The sequence below is a fragment of the Sebastes umbrosus genome, chromosome 4, assembly GCF_015220745.1.
Source record: "Sebastes umbrosus isolate fSebUmb1 chromosome 4, fSebUmb1.pri, whole genome shotgun sequence".
Classification (NCBI taxonomy): Eukaryota; Metazoa; Chordata; class Actinopteri; order Perciformes; family Sebastidae; genus Sebastes; species Sebastes umbrosus.
The window spans coordinates 36,574,078-36,592,662 of record NC_051272.1 but is presented as its reverse complement, the minus strand read 5'-3'; the positions used below and the strand labels follow the sequence as shown (position 1 = coordinate 36,592,662).

Sequence of the window (18,585 nt, the reverse complement as noted above, 5' to 3'; positions counted from 1 at the left end):
ATGTCACATAGAAGTGGTGTACATCATCTGAAAGCTGGGAACATGAAGATACATTTGAAATGCCGCTAAGCACTGTGTGTCAAGTTGTTCTAGTCATAAATCAGAAATAAACATGAATGAATGAATGAATTATTTAAAATTAATTGTAAAAGTGTATAAGGGTTTAGAACATTATGATAGAAGTTGATGGCCATCCCCATGCTCTGTTATGTCTCATAAATTGTTGCAGCAATGTTTTGGTTGATACCATTTGTTACACAGATTTGCTGCTCAATTTAACCTTTTTTTTTACCACTCAAGAATTGATAAAAAATTAGAAAAAGCCATGCTGTGATTTGGGATCAAAAACTTTTGACATTTGGAGATTTCTGAAAGAATTGCATTTTTTTGGCGATTGGATGGCGAGCACTTGTGTTATGTAAACTGCTAAAAAACAACTTATTGTCAATCTAGCTAGGAAAGCCATCCATCCTCTGAATGCTCTAGGTCTCTAGTCTGATCCATCCATCCTCTGAATGCTCTAGGTCTCTAGTTTGATCCATCCATCCTCTGAATGCTCTAGGTCTCTAGTTTGATCCATCCATCCTCTGAATGCTCTAGGTCTCTAGTTTGATCCATCCATCCTCTGAATGCTCTAGGTCTAGTTTGATCCATCCATCCTCTGAATGCTCTAGGTCTCTAGTTTGATCCAAACTACTTCTCTTCTGACGTTTGTGTTTTTTAAACAGAAAACAAAGGTTTTATATTGTGATATTTGCTGAAAATGACTAAACAATACAGCCAACAGTAGCCTCAGTAAAACCTCCCTCCAGCCAGCTGTCACCTTATTAAGGTGTTTGTAGTGAAATGAGGAGGTATCGTAGGCTATCAGGTAACTCCTCATTTCAACTTCATGAATCAGCCGTTCCTCGTCCGTTGCGGCGCTTTCAAAGCGATCGACAGGAATAAATAAAAACAGGGTGTCTGACGAAAGTTCAGCTCAAAACGGCACGCTGCGCAGCGCTTCGTCGCTTGCAGCCAGTTAGGAGTCGGACGTTCCTCCAATAGAAAACAATGCAATCAAACTGATTTTGACACCTTGTAATATGTAGGCTGCACGCATCCCAATACATTAGCCCTCTCTGCATTATATATATCACATTCCCTCTAGATTTTTTTTTGTGAACCCCCAACCTTAAAGTTCAAACTGCATCTGTGGTTTGTGGCTGTAAAGGTTCATGAGGCTGTGATTATCCTAGAGGTCACCACAGGTCATTTTATACAGTGAGGTCAAATTTTAAAAAATGGTCAAACAATGAAACAATGAAATGTCTCCTATGGGGACTAACATCATCACACATGAATACAGTTGGGCTCATTGGATCCACAAGAGTCTCAGCTTTACAGTGAGACCCAATTTATGTAATGTACGCCGGTGAGTCTCTCCGCCCCTCAGTCGGTGGTGTGACTCCTCTCTGCTCCCTGCTCCTCACTGCTGGAGCTCCACCACTGGGCCATGTAGTGTCATGGTGGGATACATCTTCCTATTGGTGCTTTGGACCTTGTGTCACCTTTCCCCCAGCGGGAAGCCACGCCCCCTTTCAGGGGCCTCTGTGTGTGTGTGTGTGTGTGAGAGACAGTGAGAGAGAGGTGGTGAGAGGTGACTGTGTGGACTCTGGTTTCTGAGGGAGTGAGGAGGAGGAGGAGGAACAGGAGGACTACTTATTACATGTTGAAACTATGGATCAGAGCTTGGTGAGAATTAACTTTCACTTCATTTCCCTTTTTAATTATTCCACTTATTTATCTTTTTCATTGCCTGAAAGTTGCTATAATCCTTAAAGAGTTGCTCAATCTTCCTCAGATTGTGAGATTTGATCGACTCAACATTTCTCTTTCATTCTTTGATGCTGTTTAACTGTAGTGCAGTGTTGATAATGCATGTTACTGTGGTATAATTAAAATGATGGGAAACTATTGCTTTTGCAGAACTACAACCTTGACTGTCAGTTTTGTGCAGTGTATGTCTCCACAATATATGTATGTGATCTTTGTCTTGCAGATAATCGCGGTGGTGGCGGCTGTTTGTGTGGTGGTAGTGAGCGTGCTGTACTTCCTCCTGGGAGAGAAGAAGAAGAAGCTGCCCTTCACTCTGCAGGATCCTGTGGTCAAATACCCCCTTCCCCTGAAAGACAAACAGGTAGACACAAACATTTATCGACATCTCTCAGACGCATTCACATTCAAACCTGATTATACGGTAATTTTGTATTCAACTGCTACAGCAGTTAGAACAATGTTAATCATTTCTTAAGACAGTCATTTTGTTTATCAGTGTGCAAACTGTCATAATGGACTAGAATGAGAATAAGGGTTGGCTCACCCAAACACATTTTCTTACTCACCTCCAGCCATGCAGAGCAGTTCTGAGCTATCTGTCTGAGATTTCTGGCTGTTTTTTTATTTATTTTGATTGTGGTGTTCACAGCATTGAAAAAGTTAGTTTTGAAAAATTTAAAAATGTGCATCTTTTTTCCAGAAACAGTCTCTCTGTTAAAGCATCAGTAGGCCAGATTGGAGCAAATATGATTAAAAAAAGTTATTTTTATAAAACGGTCGCTATATCCTGATAGTAGTACATGAAACAGGTAACCTGAAAAAAAATCATGTGTCTCTGTGTCCTCCGGTGCTCCTAACGGCATCTGCAAGATTTCACAGACCGGAGGAAAACAAGCAGTCAGAGCTGATCTGCTGTCCAGCTGCTGTCTATGAGAGCCGGCTGTCAATCACTCATGAACTCCGACCAAACGGTCAAACTAGGCAGCGCTGATCAAATATGAATCAATATTCTGTTACTGTAATGTCTATTTCTGTCCTCAAACGTTTTCAGAATCATCTTGTAGTGAACGGTTTAGCTGTAAAATGAGAAAGTTTGTGACGCCGCCCTCATTGTGAAATCTGGTGAAGGAACGCCAAGTTCCGGTCACATGACTGGAGCACAGCCAACAGTAACAGAATATTGATTCGTATTTGATCAGCGCTGCCTAGTTTGACCGTTTGGTCAGAGTGATTGACAGCTGCCTCCGTCTGAAATGACCTGTGATTGGTCAAAGTCTCCCGTCACGTGCTAGATGTTCTAAAGTCTGAAAACAGAGCCATGAGGAGGAGTAGAAGTCTAGTTTTCTCTCAGAACACTTGAATTACAATATGCTGAAAGGTCAACATGGGATTTTTGCCCAATGATGCCAAAAACATACTGCCTACTGCAGGTTTAATCTGGATAATCCACAGATCACGTTGTCACAAATTCCCATTGGAACAACTTTCTGTCCCTATGAAAAGTAGAAACAGTTACATTCTATAATGCTGCTTAAATCAATGCTCTGTTCCTATTTCAATTTTAATTTACTCAGCATGTTCCCCTACAGGGCTCATTAAGATTTCATATTTACATATCTATCTGTAGCTTGAAGCCACCTCCATTTACAGTACATTAGGTACTGTATAAAGACCACCCAGTCTCAGGACATTTGTTTTGCAAGCTGTGATACTGAACTATTTCTGTTCTCTTTGTTTTTGTATTTGTGTCCTTGTACAGGAAATCAGCCATGACACAAAGAAATTTCGGTTTGGCCTTCCATCTGTAACTCATGTCCTTGGACTGCCAGTAGGTACTGAAACAGCCCTCGTCTCTCCTCTCCTCGGGTTTAATTCTTTGCTCTTGTTAAGATTTTCTGTCAGTGCTTTAAGATGAAGTTTCAGAGCGTTCACACACTCATATCTGAGCAGCAGTTGCACCTCTTCTTATGGATCGCCATCACTTCAGGCCGTATGCGTGCCAAGTGTCTTGATCTTTTGAGTCTAAGTATCTTATATAATATATGGCAATAAATAAGAACACAAGATGAGATCACTTACTCTGTTTGTAATATGATTGAACTGCAGCACATCAAAGGATATAGGTGATATACAGTATATATAGGTATCAGAGAAGGACAGTCCTCATACTCCTCCAATGATTCAGCATCTTCCCCATCCTCTTATTCCCTCAAATCCACCCCGTCTCCTCCTCCCGTCTGCCCACTGCACCAGGTCAGCACGTGTACCTGTCGGCCAGGGTCAACGGCAGTCTGGTGGTCAGAGCCTACACTCCAGTATCCAGTGATGAGGACCAGGGACATGTCGACCTCGTGGTCAAGGTGATTCACATTACTGATATGACACTAAGTTGGCCCATAGGTTGACTGCAGAGGGTTCTGGGTGGGTTATTTGGGTTGTTGTAGGTATCAGCTATCTTTTCCTATGAAAAAGGGTTGTAATATCAGTAACAGTTTATAAGTAATTTAATGATGCTTGACATACATGGATTGTGTGCTCTGCAGCTCTTTACCCCTCCTTTGAAGACAGGCTGATGAACTAAAGAGATAAAAAAGACAGATCAAGTGTCATGCTACAAGAGGATACATAGCAGCCAGAGTTTTAAAGTTATAGCCACTAGCTGGGCAACGTAGTGGAGCATTTAGCACCTAAAGAGACCAAAACAATGCTAAAAGGAGAATGGATATTGGACTTATATTGGCAAGGAAACATGAATCCAAAGGAATGCTAATGTTGCTCGATGTCTGCACAATGTGTAAATAAACTTTGCTAACACGTTAGCAATATCAGCTTTATCGGGTAATAATAAGCCAATGATGTAATGTTTACAAAAGAATCAATTCATACAGGTTTAAAGGTCCCATATCGTGCTCATTTTCAGGATCATACTTGTATTTTGTGTTTCTTCTCGAACATGTTTACATGCTGTAATGTTCTAAAAACCTTTTTTTCCCTCATACTGTCTGCTTGAATATACCTGTATTCACCCTCCGTCTGAAACACTCCGTTTTAGTGCATTTCAATAGAATTGCAACGGAATTGCGTTGCTAGGCAACAGTTTGGGTCTATGTTTACTTTCTGTCAGCTGATTTTATTCACATACACTGCAACAGGAAATAAACTGGGACACATTTAGTATGTTTTTGTTTAAAACAGTGGAATGGTATAAATATTGTATATTTGTGACATCACAAATGGACAGAAATCCTGACGGCTTGTTTCAAACGCACAATTTTTGAATACGAGCTGTGTGTATTCCTCTGTGTATTGAGCGTTTTGATAGTTTAACAGTATTTATATATCACTTAAACCTGCTTTATAATGTAAAAGACCTGAAAATCTCACTTTTTACAATATGGGACCTTTAACTAGATGCTTTTATATTTATATCAACAAACATTAGCCAGACTCAGGTGCCTTACTATTGTCTTGTTAGCAGGATAAACTATGCTAACAATGCTAAGAGGTGATCTTAATGCCCCGTAGAGGCAACGATGAGCCAAAGCCGATTCAACTTGTTGTTTTTTTGTGACTGCAGGTGTACTACAAGAACTGCCACCCGTCCTTCCCAGAGGGAGGGAAGATGTCTCAGTACCTGGACAACATGGCTATTGGAGACACCATTGACTTCAGAGGACCCAGTGGACTGCTGGTGTACAAGGGAAATGGTTAGGGATGCACCGAACTGACTTTTTCAGTCCCTATACCAATAGCGATACCTGGGCTTTGGGTATCGGCCGATACGGAGTGCCGATCTGATACCGGTGTTTTAATTAATGAGCTGTATGCCTCACTGTGTGGGATCATTCTTTTATGTGTAAGGCAACATCAGGCTGGACTTAAACGTTGCTTTCCTACATTTGTAAAACAAAATGTTACAAATAAATACATAGATATACATTTAGGGAACTGTTATTTATTATTAAAATAATCAATTGTACACCAGCAACCTGGCAAAAAATTGCAATTACAATTATGTAAACCTTTTTAATGCAGCAACAAATTGGTAAAACTTAAACAGGAATTAAAATTCCAATATATAATATATATAGTATAGAATTGAATTTAATAGATTGGCCCCCATCACCGATATCCAATCCAGCTATTTGAGTCAGAATCAGCCCGATATCCGTAGAAATGGTATGGTGTGTGTGGAAAGACAAGAGAGAAAGAATAATAAAGAAAGTCAGCAGCAGATGTCACTGTGGTTCAACAGAAGGCTGATACGTACAGTACTAATGCTGAGCCTCACTCCTCTCCTGCAGGTCAGTTCTCCATCCGACCAGACAAGAAGTCAGAGCCGAAGGTTCGGAAGATCAAGCATGTTGGAATGATCGCTGGTGGAACAGGTTCATTGACATTTATCTACACTCTCAATCGCTCTGATGTACATGCATGCATTTACTGATACTGATGGAGAGCATCACAGAGGCTCTGCAGCCTGGGATCTGTTTGAGGGAGATATGAAGTGATTCCCTGAAGTGTGCTCATTGATATTAATACTTACCAGCTGTATAACTGGATTGTATATGTGTGTTGAGAGTGGGAGAAGAACAGCTCTACAAATCTGTTGTGACTTTTCTCTCTTATAACATAGAGTACGTGTAAAGCTGTAATGTAGGACCATCTGATGATATTGTCTCTGTCTCACTGGAGACAAAATCATTATTGAACAATTAGAAAAGGTGACATTAGATCTCCCCATAATAGCCATCCTCTGAGACTAATATCAGTGTCTTTTACCATCACAGGCATCACTCCTATGCTGCAGTTAATCCGCAGCATCACAGCAGACCCCGGTGACAGCACCAAGTGCTCTCTCATATTTGCCAACCAGGTCAGCTCTGTGTATATTGTTTTGGGAGATCTTTCCTTGTCTCATTTTAAAAAAGTTCATAAATGGGAAATAACATCTCTCTCTCTGCCTCACTCTCTCAGACTGAGAAAGACATCCTACTGAGGGAGGAGCTGGAGGAGGTGAAGAAGAACCATCCTGATCGAGTTCAGCTGTGGTTCACACTGGACAAACCTCCGCAGGGTAAGGCAGCACATCTTCAACTATAAGGACCCAACGACAGGGGGCCTGCAGGGCCCTACTCAGTATGAGCTGCCCTGGGTTTTAAAAGTGCCCCCTGGAGCATTTTAACATTCAGAACAGCAGTCTTTCTATTTCTTAAAAAAACATTAATAATATTACCTCTGACCAAAGAAGCATCAGACTGTATGTGTAATGGGGCAAAAAACACGGCTACATTTTAATTAAATTTTTTTAAATTTGAAAGTAGCGATGTATAATGTGAAAGTGGTCTCTGGTAGTGATGAACCCACAGAGAATTATCACCAGACTCTTTCAGCATGTTTCAGTTCATTGTTTGGTTCAGTCCCACTGCTCTCAATAATCTCATTTCCAGCATCAGGCATCTAATAAACCCACTGTGTGCTGCCTGGCCAGCACCAAACCACAGACAGACAGAGGCCCTGTTCAGACCTGGTATTAACATGCGTCCTCAGTGATCCGATCACAAGTGGACAGCTTTAAGTACAGGTGTGAATGCACTCAAGACGCATTGAGATCAGATCGTTCAGACCACATTCAGAGGTGGTCTGGGCCACATGTGACCTCATTCTTTTAGCAGTGTGTAGTGAATGTGTCCTGGGCCACATTAAAGCTGAGAGTAGGTGAGATTGGAGCAAATCTGATTAAAAAAAGTATTTTTTATAAAACTGTTGCTATATCGTGACAGTACTACATGAAACAGGTAATCCTGAAAAAAATCATGTTCCTCCGGTGTCCTCCGGTGTCCTCCGATGTCCTCCGGGCTCCTAACGGTTCGCTCCCGGACGGTGAACTGGGGACTCCCGTCAACGAATATCTGTTGTGCTCCTGCAGCTGGTACACCGCTGCATGCGAGGCACAAATCTTGTCGGTTAACGGTTAATAATCGGTTAACGAGGGTCAGTTATCGGTTAAGACATTTTTTCAAAATGAGCATCCTTAATCACTTCCCATAATGTGTGATCTGTTGCAAACATATTCCATGACTAATGTATCACGTGTTATCATAAAGGACATACAGTACATGTGAGTATTAGTGCATCAGTGAGTAATAAATCCGTCTGAAAGCCCGGCCCTGTGCTTTCACTGCTGAATATTCAGAGTGGGGAACCGAACAAAGACTCCTCAGCTGCAGGAAAATCTCTACAGGCTGAGGATGGAGATAGTTCCAACAAGGTATTACAGTAGCTTAGCATCACGTCTTCCTTTGCATAATCCTTAAAGCAAGCAGAAGTTAATGAGCATAATGTTGTTACATAATCTCTGTTGGGAAGGCCTCGTCTTTCATTAGTTCCACACAGAATAGAACCACATGGGCCCTTGATCATTATTCATCAAGAGAAGTGGACTCGCTCTTTGTTAGCGGTGTCATTGGTTGGTCGCCTTGGAGGGAGAGATGACTATCTGGGACAACCAGCTGAAATCTTCTCCTGGAGAAAATAACATTAACCCTTTCTTTGAATGTCCTGTCTCTGATATCTTAGAAGAAGAGATCCTCTCTTTGGTTCTGTCCCCCCTTCACCATTGGGCATCCCTCTGCTGAGAAGAAACACATATTAAAATGCAACTGTTGAATATTAGTATTTAGAGATTAAGTGAAAAAAGACAGGCTTCTCTGGTGAATAAACCATATTTATAAACCGTATTATGTCAGCACAGAAGCACGATGGAAGTACGTGTTTTTATTCTGAATTTTCCCAGCTATATAAAAAGATAAGATGTTGAGCTGCAAAATCTGTTTCTCTGAAGTTGAAGGTTGGTCTTTCTTTCTCTCTCTTGTCTCGTCCTCAAGATTGGAGCTACAGTTCAGGGTTTGTGACCCGTGACATGATCAAGGACCACCTCCCTGCTCCGTCTACTGACGTCCTTCTTGTCCTGTGCGGTCCTCCACCAATGATCCAGAACGCCTGTCTGCCAAATCTGGACAAGCTGGGACACAGAACAGAAAACATTTTTGCATACTAGTGTTGTGATTGACTACAAAACGTGTTTATTCCCTGTAATCATCCAGTCACTAAACCAACCATCACTGTCTGAACAACGTTAACATTCTAGTACCATCGTGGTTTTCATTTAAGCGTGTGTGATTTTGATGTCAGTGACTCTAGAACAGAGGTCAGCAACCTTTACTATCAAAAGAGCCATTTAGGCAAAAAAAATAAAATAATCTGTCTGGAGCTGCAAAACATTTGATCATTGTGATGAAGGTAACACAGTTCATAGTCTAAGTATATAGGATAAAGTCTAATGCAGTGAGGACCAAAGTGCAAATGTACTACGGAGTATTAGGGCCACATTGAGGGGAAAAAAACATCTGAGATTTCCAGAATAAAGTCATAACATTACGAGAAAAAAGAAAATAACATGTAAAATTACTACTTTATAATATTTTGAATTTATTCTCATGATAATACGGCTTTTTTTTCTCATAAACCTCTGACTTTATTCTCGTAATATTATGACTTTATTGTCTAAATCTCCGATTTATTTTATTTCCTCAATGTGACCCTAATACTCCGTCGTACCGTCGTACCATTGACCTACAACAATGATAAATAAAAATGAAAACGTAGACAAAAAACAGTTATTCATTTGCATTTTTAAAACTCCACAGGGAGCCACTGGAGAGGAGCTAAAGAGACGCATGTGGCTTCGGAGCCGCAGGTTGCTGACCCCTGCTCTAGAACAAGTGAACAAAGCTGTACCATAAAATGGCTACGTAATTGCCATCAAAATGAGCCAGTAACATCACTATAGAAATAAACACTATAAACAGCATTTCATCCAATGTCCTCTGTGATTACCTTTTGTACAATCGTCAGTCACTTTTAAAATTAATCTTTTTTCGACGACTTTTTTCTCGTAAAGTTTATTCTCGTAATATTACAAATTTTTCTTGTAAAGATATGACTTTATTCTCGTAATATTACGACTTTTTTCTCGTAAAGTTATGACTTTATTCTCGTAATATTACGACTTTTTTCTCATAAAGTTACGACTTTATTCTCATAATATTACCACTTTTTTCTCGTAATATTATGACTTTATTCTGGAAATTTTAAATTTGTTTCCCCTCAATGTGGCCCTAATACTCCGTAGCACATTTGCACTTTGGCCCTCAATGCATTAGACTTATATCCTATATACTTAGACTATAAACTGTGTTACCTTCATCACAATGCTCAAATGTTTTGCGTCTCCAGACAGTTTTTTTGGTTGTTTTTTTGCCTAAAATGTCTCTTTTGATAGTAAAGGTTGCTGACCCCTGGTATAGAATAAGAGGTGCTACAAGCTCTGAACATGTTTCTGATTGACTACATCTGTAAAAGAATGTATATTTAAAATGTATTTGGTATATTGTGATTGTGATTATTTCTTGTGAAATGTAATTATTCATTAATATGTAATTTAGCTTTGGCAATAATGTAACCTGAACATTCATGCCAATAAAGCTTATTTGAATTTGAGTGGTTGACATGATTTTGTTAATACTGTAGAGTAGAGCTAACATTTCCGACATACCATGAATGCATCACCGGAAGATGGGCGTGTTCCTCTTCAGCAACATGTCGGCGTAGGACTTCTTATTAAACTTTACAGTGAATATTTACTACATTTAGACGTCTAGTGGTTATCAGCTGGAGGAACATGGTGTGTGAGCGCAGCGCAGACTTAGTTAAACCTGCTCACTATGGTTTATTCACTCAGTGTCTGGTTTTAGTGTTGATCAGCCTGAACTTCCCGGTTTGTGACTGTGAAGACATCAGTCCAGAGACATGTCTGATCTGGGGTCCAGGTCTGAACCCGGACTCAGTCGTACCGGTCCGTTACTTCTTTATCCAGGCGGTCAACTCAGCCGGAGACAACCTGACTTTATCTCCAGGTAAATACCCCACTAACACCTTACTAACACCTTACTAACACATTACTAACACCTTACTAACACCCACTATGAGCTACAGGTGTTCAACAGATCACTGCACGCTGGAGCGGCTGCTGCTGATGGCTAAAGCTAGCTCATTGAAACTAACGATGCTGATGTGGGAACATGTTTTTTGTACATGATCAACAGATGTAGACTACATTCATCAATAGTGTATTCGTGTAATTATCGCGAGATCTGATGAGTAAACTAGAACTAATGTCTCACTCAGATTTAGTGCTCATTGCCACATAATCCTGAAAAAGTCTCTGGTGTCTGTACCGTTACTGTAACTACAGCCGGTCATCATGGACCCGGGCCAGGCTGCAGCAGCAGGTCATCGTGGACCCGGGTCAGGCTGCAGCAGCGGATCATCATGGATTCGGGTCAGGCTGCAGCAGCGGATCATCGTGGATCCGGGCCAGGCTGCAGCAGCAGGTCATCGTGGATCCGGGTCAGGCTGCAGCAGCGGATCATCATGGATCCGGGCCAGGCTGCAGCAGCAGGTCATCGTGGATCCGGGCCAGGCTGCTGCAGCGGGTCATCATGGACCCGGGTCAGGCTGCAGCAGCGGATCATCATGGATCCGGGTCAGGCTGCAGCAGCAGGTCATCGTGGATCCGGGCCAGGCTGCTGCAGCGGGTCATCATGGACCCGGGTCAGGCTGCAGCAGCGGATCATCATGGATCCGGGTCAGGCTGCAGCAGCAGGTCATCGTGGATCCGGGTCAGGCTGCTGCAGGGGGTCATCGTGGATCCGGGCCAGGCTGCAGCAGCGGGTCATCGTGGATCCGGGCCAGGTTGCAGCAGAGGGTCATCGTGGATCCGAGCCAGGCTGCAGCAGCGGGTCATCGTGTATCCGGGTTAGGCTGCAGCAGCGGGTCATCGTGGATCCGGGCCAGGCTGCAGCAACGGCTCATCATGGATCCGGGCCAGGCTGCAGCTGCGGGTCATCGTTGATCCGGGTCAGGCTGCAGCAGCAGGTCATCGTGGATCCGGGCCAGGCTGCAGCTGCGGGTCATCGTGGATCCGGGCCAGGCTGCTGCAGCGGGTCATCGTGGATCCAGGTCAGGCTGCAGCTGCGGGTCATCGTGGATCCGGGTCAGGCTGCAGCAGCGGGTCATCGTGGATACGGGCCAGGCTGCTGCAGCGGGTCATCGTGGATCCGGGTTAGGCTGCTGCAGCAGGTCATCGTGGATCAGGGTTAGGCTGCAGCAGCGGGTCATCGTGGATCCGGGTTAGGCTGCAGCAGCGGGTCATCGTGGATCCGGGTTAGGCTGCTGCAGCGGGTCATCGTGGATCCGGGTTAGGCTGCTGCAGCGGGTCATCGTGGATCCGGGTTAGGCTGCAGCAGCGGGTTGTCGTGGATCCGGACCAGTTCTGCTGGCTCTTTACACAATGTAATGGACGGCTTTAATTCAGCACTGCAGGAAGATTAATTCACGACACTTAAATGTTCTTCACATGTTTTTTTAGGTCAAGACACATTTAAAGTGAGGATCAGTCCGCTGGACAAGATGGAGCACATCCGTATCCACGTCCCTCCACCTCTGGACAGAGGAGACGGGTCCTTCATCATCCGGTACCGGCTCTACGGCTCTGTGGTGAAGGGCCTGAAGGTTGAAGTCCTCCACCAAGAGGCTTCTGTTGCCAAGTCCCCCTACACCATCCAAGGTCTGTGTTGTGTCATGCATTAATAAACACCGGCACAGGTTCATTACTCAACTCAAATTATTATTGTCCAAAATTAATGCTGCTTTTAAATCTGTACAATACTCAACACCCTCTGACCATTAAACCCTCAATTCAGACTAGAAAACAGGAAAGCAGGCCTCAGGAAGGATTTGTGAAAAGTTAGTCTGAGATGAGGTAAACTCTGACTTAGTTAAGCCTGATATGAGGGAAACTCTGAGTCAGTTAAGCCTGAGATGAGGTAACACGTAGATCAATGAATAATGATCTCTATCACTCATGATGTGATTGGTCACACTGCTGGAACATAATTCCTCTAATATTGTAGATTGTTAATATTTGTGAGAGATGCTGGATGGGGGTGCAGCTGCAGAAAGGAGTTAGAGAGTGAGTTTTTATTAAATAGGCTGCGTATAGTCTGAACGGGTTTTAACAGCATTTCACTGACTCCAAATGGATGTCTACAATTTAACATCTACTCTATTCAACCTTTAAATCACCAAACACATAATTACTGGATCAGACTGTGAGCTCACGTCTCTATGTTTAGACCCCTGTGTTTTCTTAATGGACAACACTGAATAAAACATTGATTGTATGATTGACACTTTTCCCCGCTCTGACTTTTTTATTGATAAATGTGCACAGTCGGCACATGAATTAATATCACCACGTCCACTGGATTAGGCTCTGCCCCTTATTTACCTGTTGCCATGGTGAATTGTAGTATCAGAGCTCTATTGATGATGGCTTTTTATTAGGGGTGTAACGATACGTTTTTACAACGATACAGTACGATACGATTTCTATGGTTTCGATACGATTCAAGGACGATATTTGGCTCATCTAGAGCGATACGATATTTGAAATCGATACAGTAACTTTTTTTGCCAAAAATTCAATCAGTGTGACTGAAATAAATATGTGATACTGGACAAAGCAGGTCAGGATTCTTCAACGTTTTTCTTGTAATGGAATCAGGGATAAATTAATTATGGATATAAACAAGTAAACAATGATTAATGGCAAATACATACACCTTTTATTAGAAAATAATAAAAAGTGCAACTGCAGGACCCGCTGCTTCAGTTCTCAAGATACAAGGCAGTGCAATATTTAACAAGAAATAAACTGGGAAAACAAAGTTTGGAAACTTGTGTTTGGTGGATTATTTCTCTGTTGTTACAATGCTAATTGGCATTGTATTTTACATGGTTGGAAAGCCTGTTTATTTACCTTCACAATGATGTCCAACTTGTAAGGATCATGCATTTGTGGGATGAGCAGCACAGCTGATCATGTGGGTAGCGCCCAAGAAAAATGTTCCAAAATGCTCTGCCAATGGTAAACAGTGTATTCTCATAAGGCTACCAGGAAGCCTGCAATGACTGTTCTTCACCGTCAGGCCCGTTGGCGCTGGTGTCGACAACAAAGACAATGGAACCTGAACATGTGGGGGAATGTCATGTTCAGTGATGAGTCCAGGTTCTGTCTGCCAAAGTTGGACGGCAGGGTGAAAGTATGGAGACGATGTGGAGAACGCTATGCTACAAATGGAGTAACAGCTTTTGGTGGGGGCAGTGTCATGGTGTGGGGCGGCACACACATAATCAGCTGTGCTGCTCATCCCACAAATGCATGATCCTTACAAGTTGGACATCATTGTGAAGGTAAATAAAAAGGCTTTCCAACCATGTAAAATACAATGACCATTAGCATTTTAACAGCGGAGAAATAATCGACCAGACACAAGTTTCTGAACTTTTTTTCCCAGTTTATATCTAGAACATGCATCATTAATTCAGTAAAAATGTGATGCAGGAAACAGTAGATGGAACAATGCCACCTTGCTTTGACCTGCTGTGTCTCCCCTCATCTAACGCAGAGTGTCATGTTTAACGCTCAGGTCCAGTGTATCATGAATACTGCGACTGCCCAGAGCCCGATGCCTCCGTGTGGCAGAGCGTCATGCGGTGTCCCGCCGAGGAACCCCAAATTCTGTCTGACTTCGAAGCTTTTCCGATGGTCGACCTGCAGCGTCTCAGACAGGAAGCACCTCACAGATTCATCAACAGAGGAGGTCTCATTCACTACGCCATCATCGACAACCAGCTGTACCGCCGCACTCTGGGAAAATATACCGACTTCAAGATGTTCTCTGATGAAATGCTGCTCTCTCTGACCAGAAAGGTGAGGTTGTGTGTGAGTTCTAGGAGGAGGTTAAAGGATCATACTGGGGTTTTTGTCACATTTACTACATGCAGTATCTTCATATTACTGCCGAGAGACTGCACTGCGTGGCATCATTTCAATCTCCCGGGATCTTTCATTTTGCTGTTGAAGGTGAGGGTGCCCGACGTGGAGTTTTACATCAATGTTGGTGACTGGCCGTTAGAGACGAGGAGGACGGATCCTGTTCCGGTGTTGTCGTGGTGTGGCTCTCTAGACACGCGGGACATTGTCCTCCCCACCTACGAGGTTACACACTCCACCCTGGAGACCATGAGAGGTGTCACCAATGACCTGCTGTCTATCCAGGGAAACACCGGTAACACACACACACACACACACACACACACACTCCTCAGCCACTGTGAGGCCTGCTGTGGTGACGCTCCGTTTCTCGAATCGCACCACCACGCTAACAGAATGCATTGCGCGGCTGCTTACATAGACAATGAATAGGAAGCGTGGAAGTACGTGTGGTCACGTACCATCAGTCAGCTCTCCTCTTTAAATCCAACTCACTGTGAATAACAAGTTCCAAAACTAAAAAGGACAAAAGCATGTTTTTATTTTACATTTAAATGTTAGTCTCCCCCCCAAAAAAACAATCTAGCAAACTATTTGTAGCTAACAGCTGCTAAATTTATGGAGACTCTTATTTGTACGTAACTATTTATTTGGGGCAGGCTGTGGCTCAGAGGGTAGAGCAGGTTGTCCATCAATCGGAAGGACAGTGGTTCGATCCCCGGCTGCTCCGGGTCACATGTCGATGTGTCCTTGAGCCACTTAATCCCAAATTGCTCCCGAAGGCTGAGCCATCTGTGTATGAGTATTGAGATTAGATCCTGATGGGCAAAGTTGGCACCTTAGCAGCCTCTGCCATCAGTGTATGAATGCTGACATATAGTGTACATTCTATCACTTAGGAACTCATACTCTCACATTTTTGGGGTAACATTTGGACCACTTTTTCCAGGGCCTCCATGGATTAATAAAACCGATCGGGCGTTTTTCCGTGGCCGGGACAGTCGAGAGGAGCGTCTTCACCTGGTCTCTCTGTCCAAGAAAAACCCTGAGCTGCTGGATGCAGGCATCACAGGATGGTTCTTCTTCAGAGACCGGGAGAAACATGTCGGCAAAGTACCGCTTGTTGGATTCTTCGACTTCTTCAAGGTGAGGAAAGATTTAGAAATAAATGAATATTTTATTCTAATTCTTTTTTTTCATTTTAGAAGTCGAACCTCAGCTCCTATGAAAAAGTCTATAATAAACTGTGTAGCCAAAATACAGACACTCAGACCCTTAATGACAAAAATATCCCCATTGAAACCCGTTAAAACCACAGTGTTTGATCCCACGACCATTACAGCCCTGGTGTCCAAATTGTACTTTTTATTATTTTCCACCAGATTGAGCCATTTCCTCCTGGTTCTCCTACGGGGCTAATACATGCTATTTTCCTGGTTTCCATTAGGGGCACTGCTGCCGTATTATTGTTCTGAAAATGAATGAATAGTTGCTAGGTCTGATCTTTAACTCAGTGAAGTGGAAAATAATATTAATATATCACTTTATGGCAGTTTTTTGACATGGACATTTTGTCGTCTAAAGACATCAGAGCAACTTTTTTAAAGGGATGCACAAGGGTTAAGGTCACACCATCATAAACAACACAATTACAAACATTTAAGAAACACTTGATGTGTTTTCCCTCTCTTTTAGTACAAGTACCAGGTGAACGTGGACGGAACAGTGGCAGCGTATCGGTTTCCTTACTTGATGCTCGGGAACAGTCTGGTTCTGAAGCAGGACTCGCAGTATTATGAATATTTCTACAGCCGTCTGAAAGCAGGCACTCATTATGTTCCCGTGAAGAGAAACCTGTCGGACCTTTTGGAGAAAGTCCAATGGGCCAGAGAGAACGACGTCGAAGCACAGGAAATCGCCAGGGCGGGTCAGACGGCGGTCCGAGAGCTGCTGCAGCCCAGCAGACTGTACTGTTACTACTACAGAGTGATGCACATGTACTCGGAGCGGCAGACGGGACAGCCGACGCGGCACGCTGACATGGAACTGGTGACTCAGCTGGATGACCACACTGCTGCGTGTACATGTGAGCGTAAAATCCACAAAGAAGAAACCGATATGAAGGATGAACTATGATGGAGTCGGTCTTTAGTCTTTAATTAACTGTAACTTTTTCTCTGAAACATTCCTGGCATATAAAGAGTAAAGGGAACTGAATGTTCCTGATCCTCACATGAAAATGTGAATTTCACATTTTTTACAATTAAGTATTACTATTATAATTTGTGTTTTGATAAAGGAGGTTGTGCTTCAACAGTTGGATACATGGGGGAGTGCAGGACCCAAATAAGTTGTGCTTTTATTTTGGATGGTAAGTGAAGTTTTAAGAATGATTTAAAGGTCCAATGTGTAGGATTTAGGAGGAGCTATAGACAAATCTGATGAAATACCGGAAGAAACCAAGTCGCCATTACTGCTGTGGCATCTCCCTACAATACGTGTTTGAATGTGAGCTGTCAGCTAAGTTACCGCTGCTTAGCTAAAGTAGCTAACGTCAGTGGGCTAAAGACACTGTCTAGGAGCTGCGGTGGTCCCACAGAATAAATGAACTCAATCAACAAACTGTGGCATTATTGTGAAATATAACGTTAGTTGCTCTAACTATGGCAACCTAAGAAACACAAAGTAAACATCATTAACTGGTCGGCATCACAAACACAACTAACCGCGTTAACCGGTGACTCTCAGCCGAATGCGTTGTGGTTGCTCGTAGTGACGGCAGCTGTGTCCTCGTAAAAGCCTTCAATTTGACTTTAAAGGCAGGGTGGGCGATCTTGAGAAACTAGCAAGAGTACACTAGATTTTTAAAAATGATCCAACTTGAAATCCCAGCTCAGTGTTGCCAACTCGTTTCCAATAAAAGTAGCTAGCAGCGTCAGCTCCAATAGTCCCGAAATCTAGAGAGAAAGTCTCCAAGTCATCAACACTGACAGTCCATCCCTTCAGACCTCCCTCCAAAGCCACGCCCAAAACCCCAGAAAGAGGGCCGGTCGTCGATCCCGACTTTTATGGTGGCCAAACGGCGGCACTGCATCTTCCGTGTCTGTCACGTGATGCATCGGGCCCAAAAAGACTTTTTCCCACAGACTTACATTGGGAAAGAGACAGGTAGATAGACAGGGAGGTAGCCCGTCCAATCACAAAATCATGAAATCATTAAACGGGTTTATTACAGTCCTGCGACAGCCACAGATGGCAGATTTTTGATCTTTTATTTTTTGTCAGATCATTTGATTTATTGATTATTATTGATTTATTAAGTTTCTAAAATCTTAATCAACCCTACCTTTAATTAATTTTAAATACATACTTCTCTGTGTCCATTATCTACTCCAACCATTTATGTAAGTTATTACGAGCAACCACGGTAGCATTCAGATGAAAGTCACCAGTTAATACGGGTAGCAGACAGTGAGTCATGTCGCGCTGCACATCGTGGAACACACAAAGCGGTCGCTGGATTTGTCTATTAGCAGAAATGGAATATAGTATTCATGACTATGTTTTGGTGTATAATCACCTGAAACTAAGAATGGTTGTGTTTTCTTTAGCTTAGAATGAGCCCTTCATATCTAAGTAGGGAGCGGTTTCTCTTCAGTCCGCCATGTTGCTCCGCCAAAGTACCAAACACTGGCTCTAGATGGCCTTTCCCGCTTTTACGTTTATCTGAAGGCCACCGCAGTTCTCTGACCCGCTTATTTAACTGCGGTAAAGTGAGCTGCAGAGTGAAAAACTGCGGCACCGCC

At 42.9% G+C, this 18,585-nt stretch overlaps 2 protein-coding genes across 4 annotated transcripts; both read left to right on the top strand.

The window, feature by feature from the left end:
* Positions 1 to 1,577: 1,577 nt before the first annotated feature.
* Positions 1,578 to 8,960, top strand: LOC119487045 (NADH-cytochrome b5 reductase 2). Of its 2 annotated transcripts, XM_037767698.1 has the most exons (9): positions 1,578 to 1,734; positions 2,042 to 2,179; positions 3,578 to 3,650; positions 4,072 to 4,178; positions 5,396 to 5,525; positions 6,123 to 6,206; positions 6,609 to 6,694; positions 6,796 to 6,895; positions 8,706 to 8,960. In XM_037767698.1, exons 1-9 carry the CDS (start codon positions 1,720 to 1,722, stop codon positions 8,876 to 8,878), a joined length of 906 nt encoding a protein of 301 aa, XP_037623626.1. In that variant the 5' UTR covers positions 1,578 to 1,719; the 3' UTR covers positions 8,879 to 8,960. The 2 variants fall into 2 exon arrangements, with proteins under 2 accessions (XP_037623626.1, XP_037623627.1); XM_037767699.1 differs by lacking the exon at positions 4,072 to 4,178 and having other exon boundaries at positions 3,578 to 3,646.
* A 1,472-nt stretch (positions 8,961 to 10,432) lies between these two features.
* Positions 10,433 to 17,995, top strand: poglut3 (protein O-glucosyltransferase 3). 2 transcript variants are annotated; one of them, XM_037767682.1, is made up of 6 exons: positions 10,433 to 10,796; positions 12,311 to 12,508; positions 14,433 to 14,716; positions 14,870 to 15,074; positions 15,729 to 15,925; positions 16,475 to 17,994. In XM_037767682.1, the coding sequence occupies exons 1-6, from the start codon at positions 10,562 to 10,564 to the stop codon at positions 16,913 to 16,915; spliced, it is 1,560 nt and encodes a 519-aa protein (XP_037623610.1). In that variant the 5' UTR covers positions 10,433 to 10,561; the 3' UTR covers positions 16,916 to 17,994. The 2 variants fall into 2 exon arrangements, with proteins under 2 accessions (XP_037623610.1, XP_037623612.1); XM_037767684.1 differs by lacking the exon at positions 10,433 to 10,796 and adding an exon at positions 12,034 to 12,234 and having other exon boundaries at positions 16,475 to 17,995.
* Positions 17,996 to 18,585: the final 590 nt, after the last annotated feature.

Coding starts and splice junctions, on each gene's coding strand:
- LOC119487045 (XM_037767698.1), top strand. Junction 3,651..4,071: donor TGTCCTTGGACTGCCAGTAG/GTACTGAAACAG, acceptor CCACTGCACCAG/GTCAGCACGTGTACCTGTCG. Junction 6,896..8,705: donor ACTGGACAAACCTCCGCAGG/GTAAGGCAGCAC, acceptor CTCGTCCTCAAG/ATTGGAGCTACAGTTCAGGG.
- poglut3 (XM_037767682.1), top strand. CDS start 10,562: ATGGTGTGTGAGCGCAGCGCAGACTTAGTTAAACCTGCTCACTATGGT. Junction 15,075..15,728: donor GTCTATCCAGGGAAACACCG/GTAACACACACA, acceptor CACTTTTTCCAG/GGCCTCCATGGATTAATAAA. Junction 15,926..16,474: donor GATTCTTCGACTTCTTCAAG/GTGAGGAAAGAT, acceptor CCTCTCTTTTAG/TACAAGTACCAGGTGAACGT.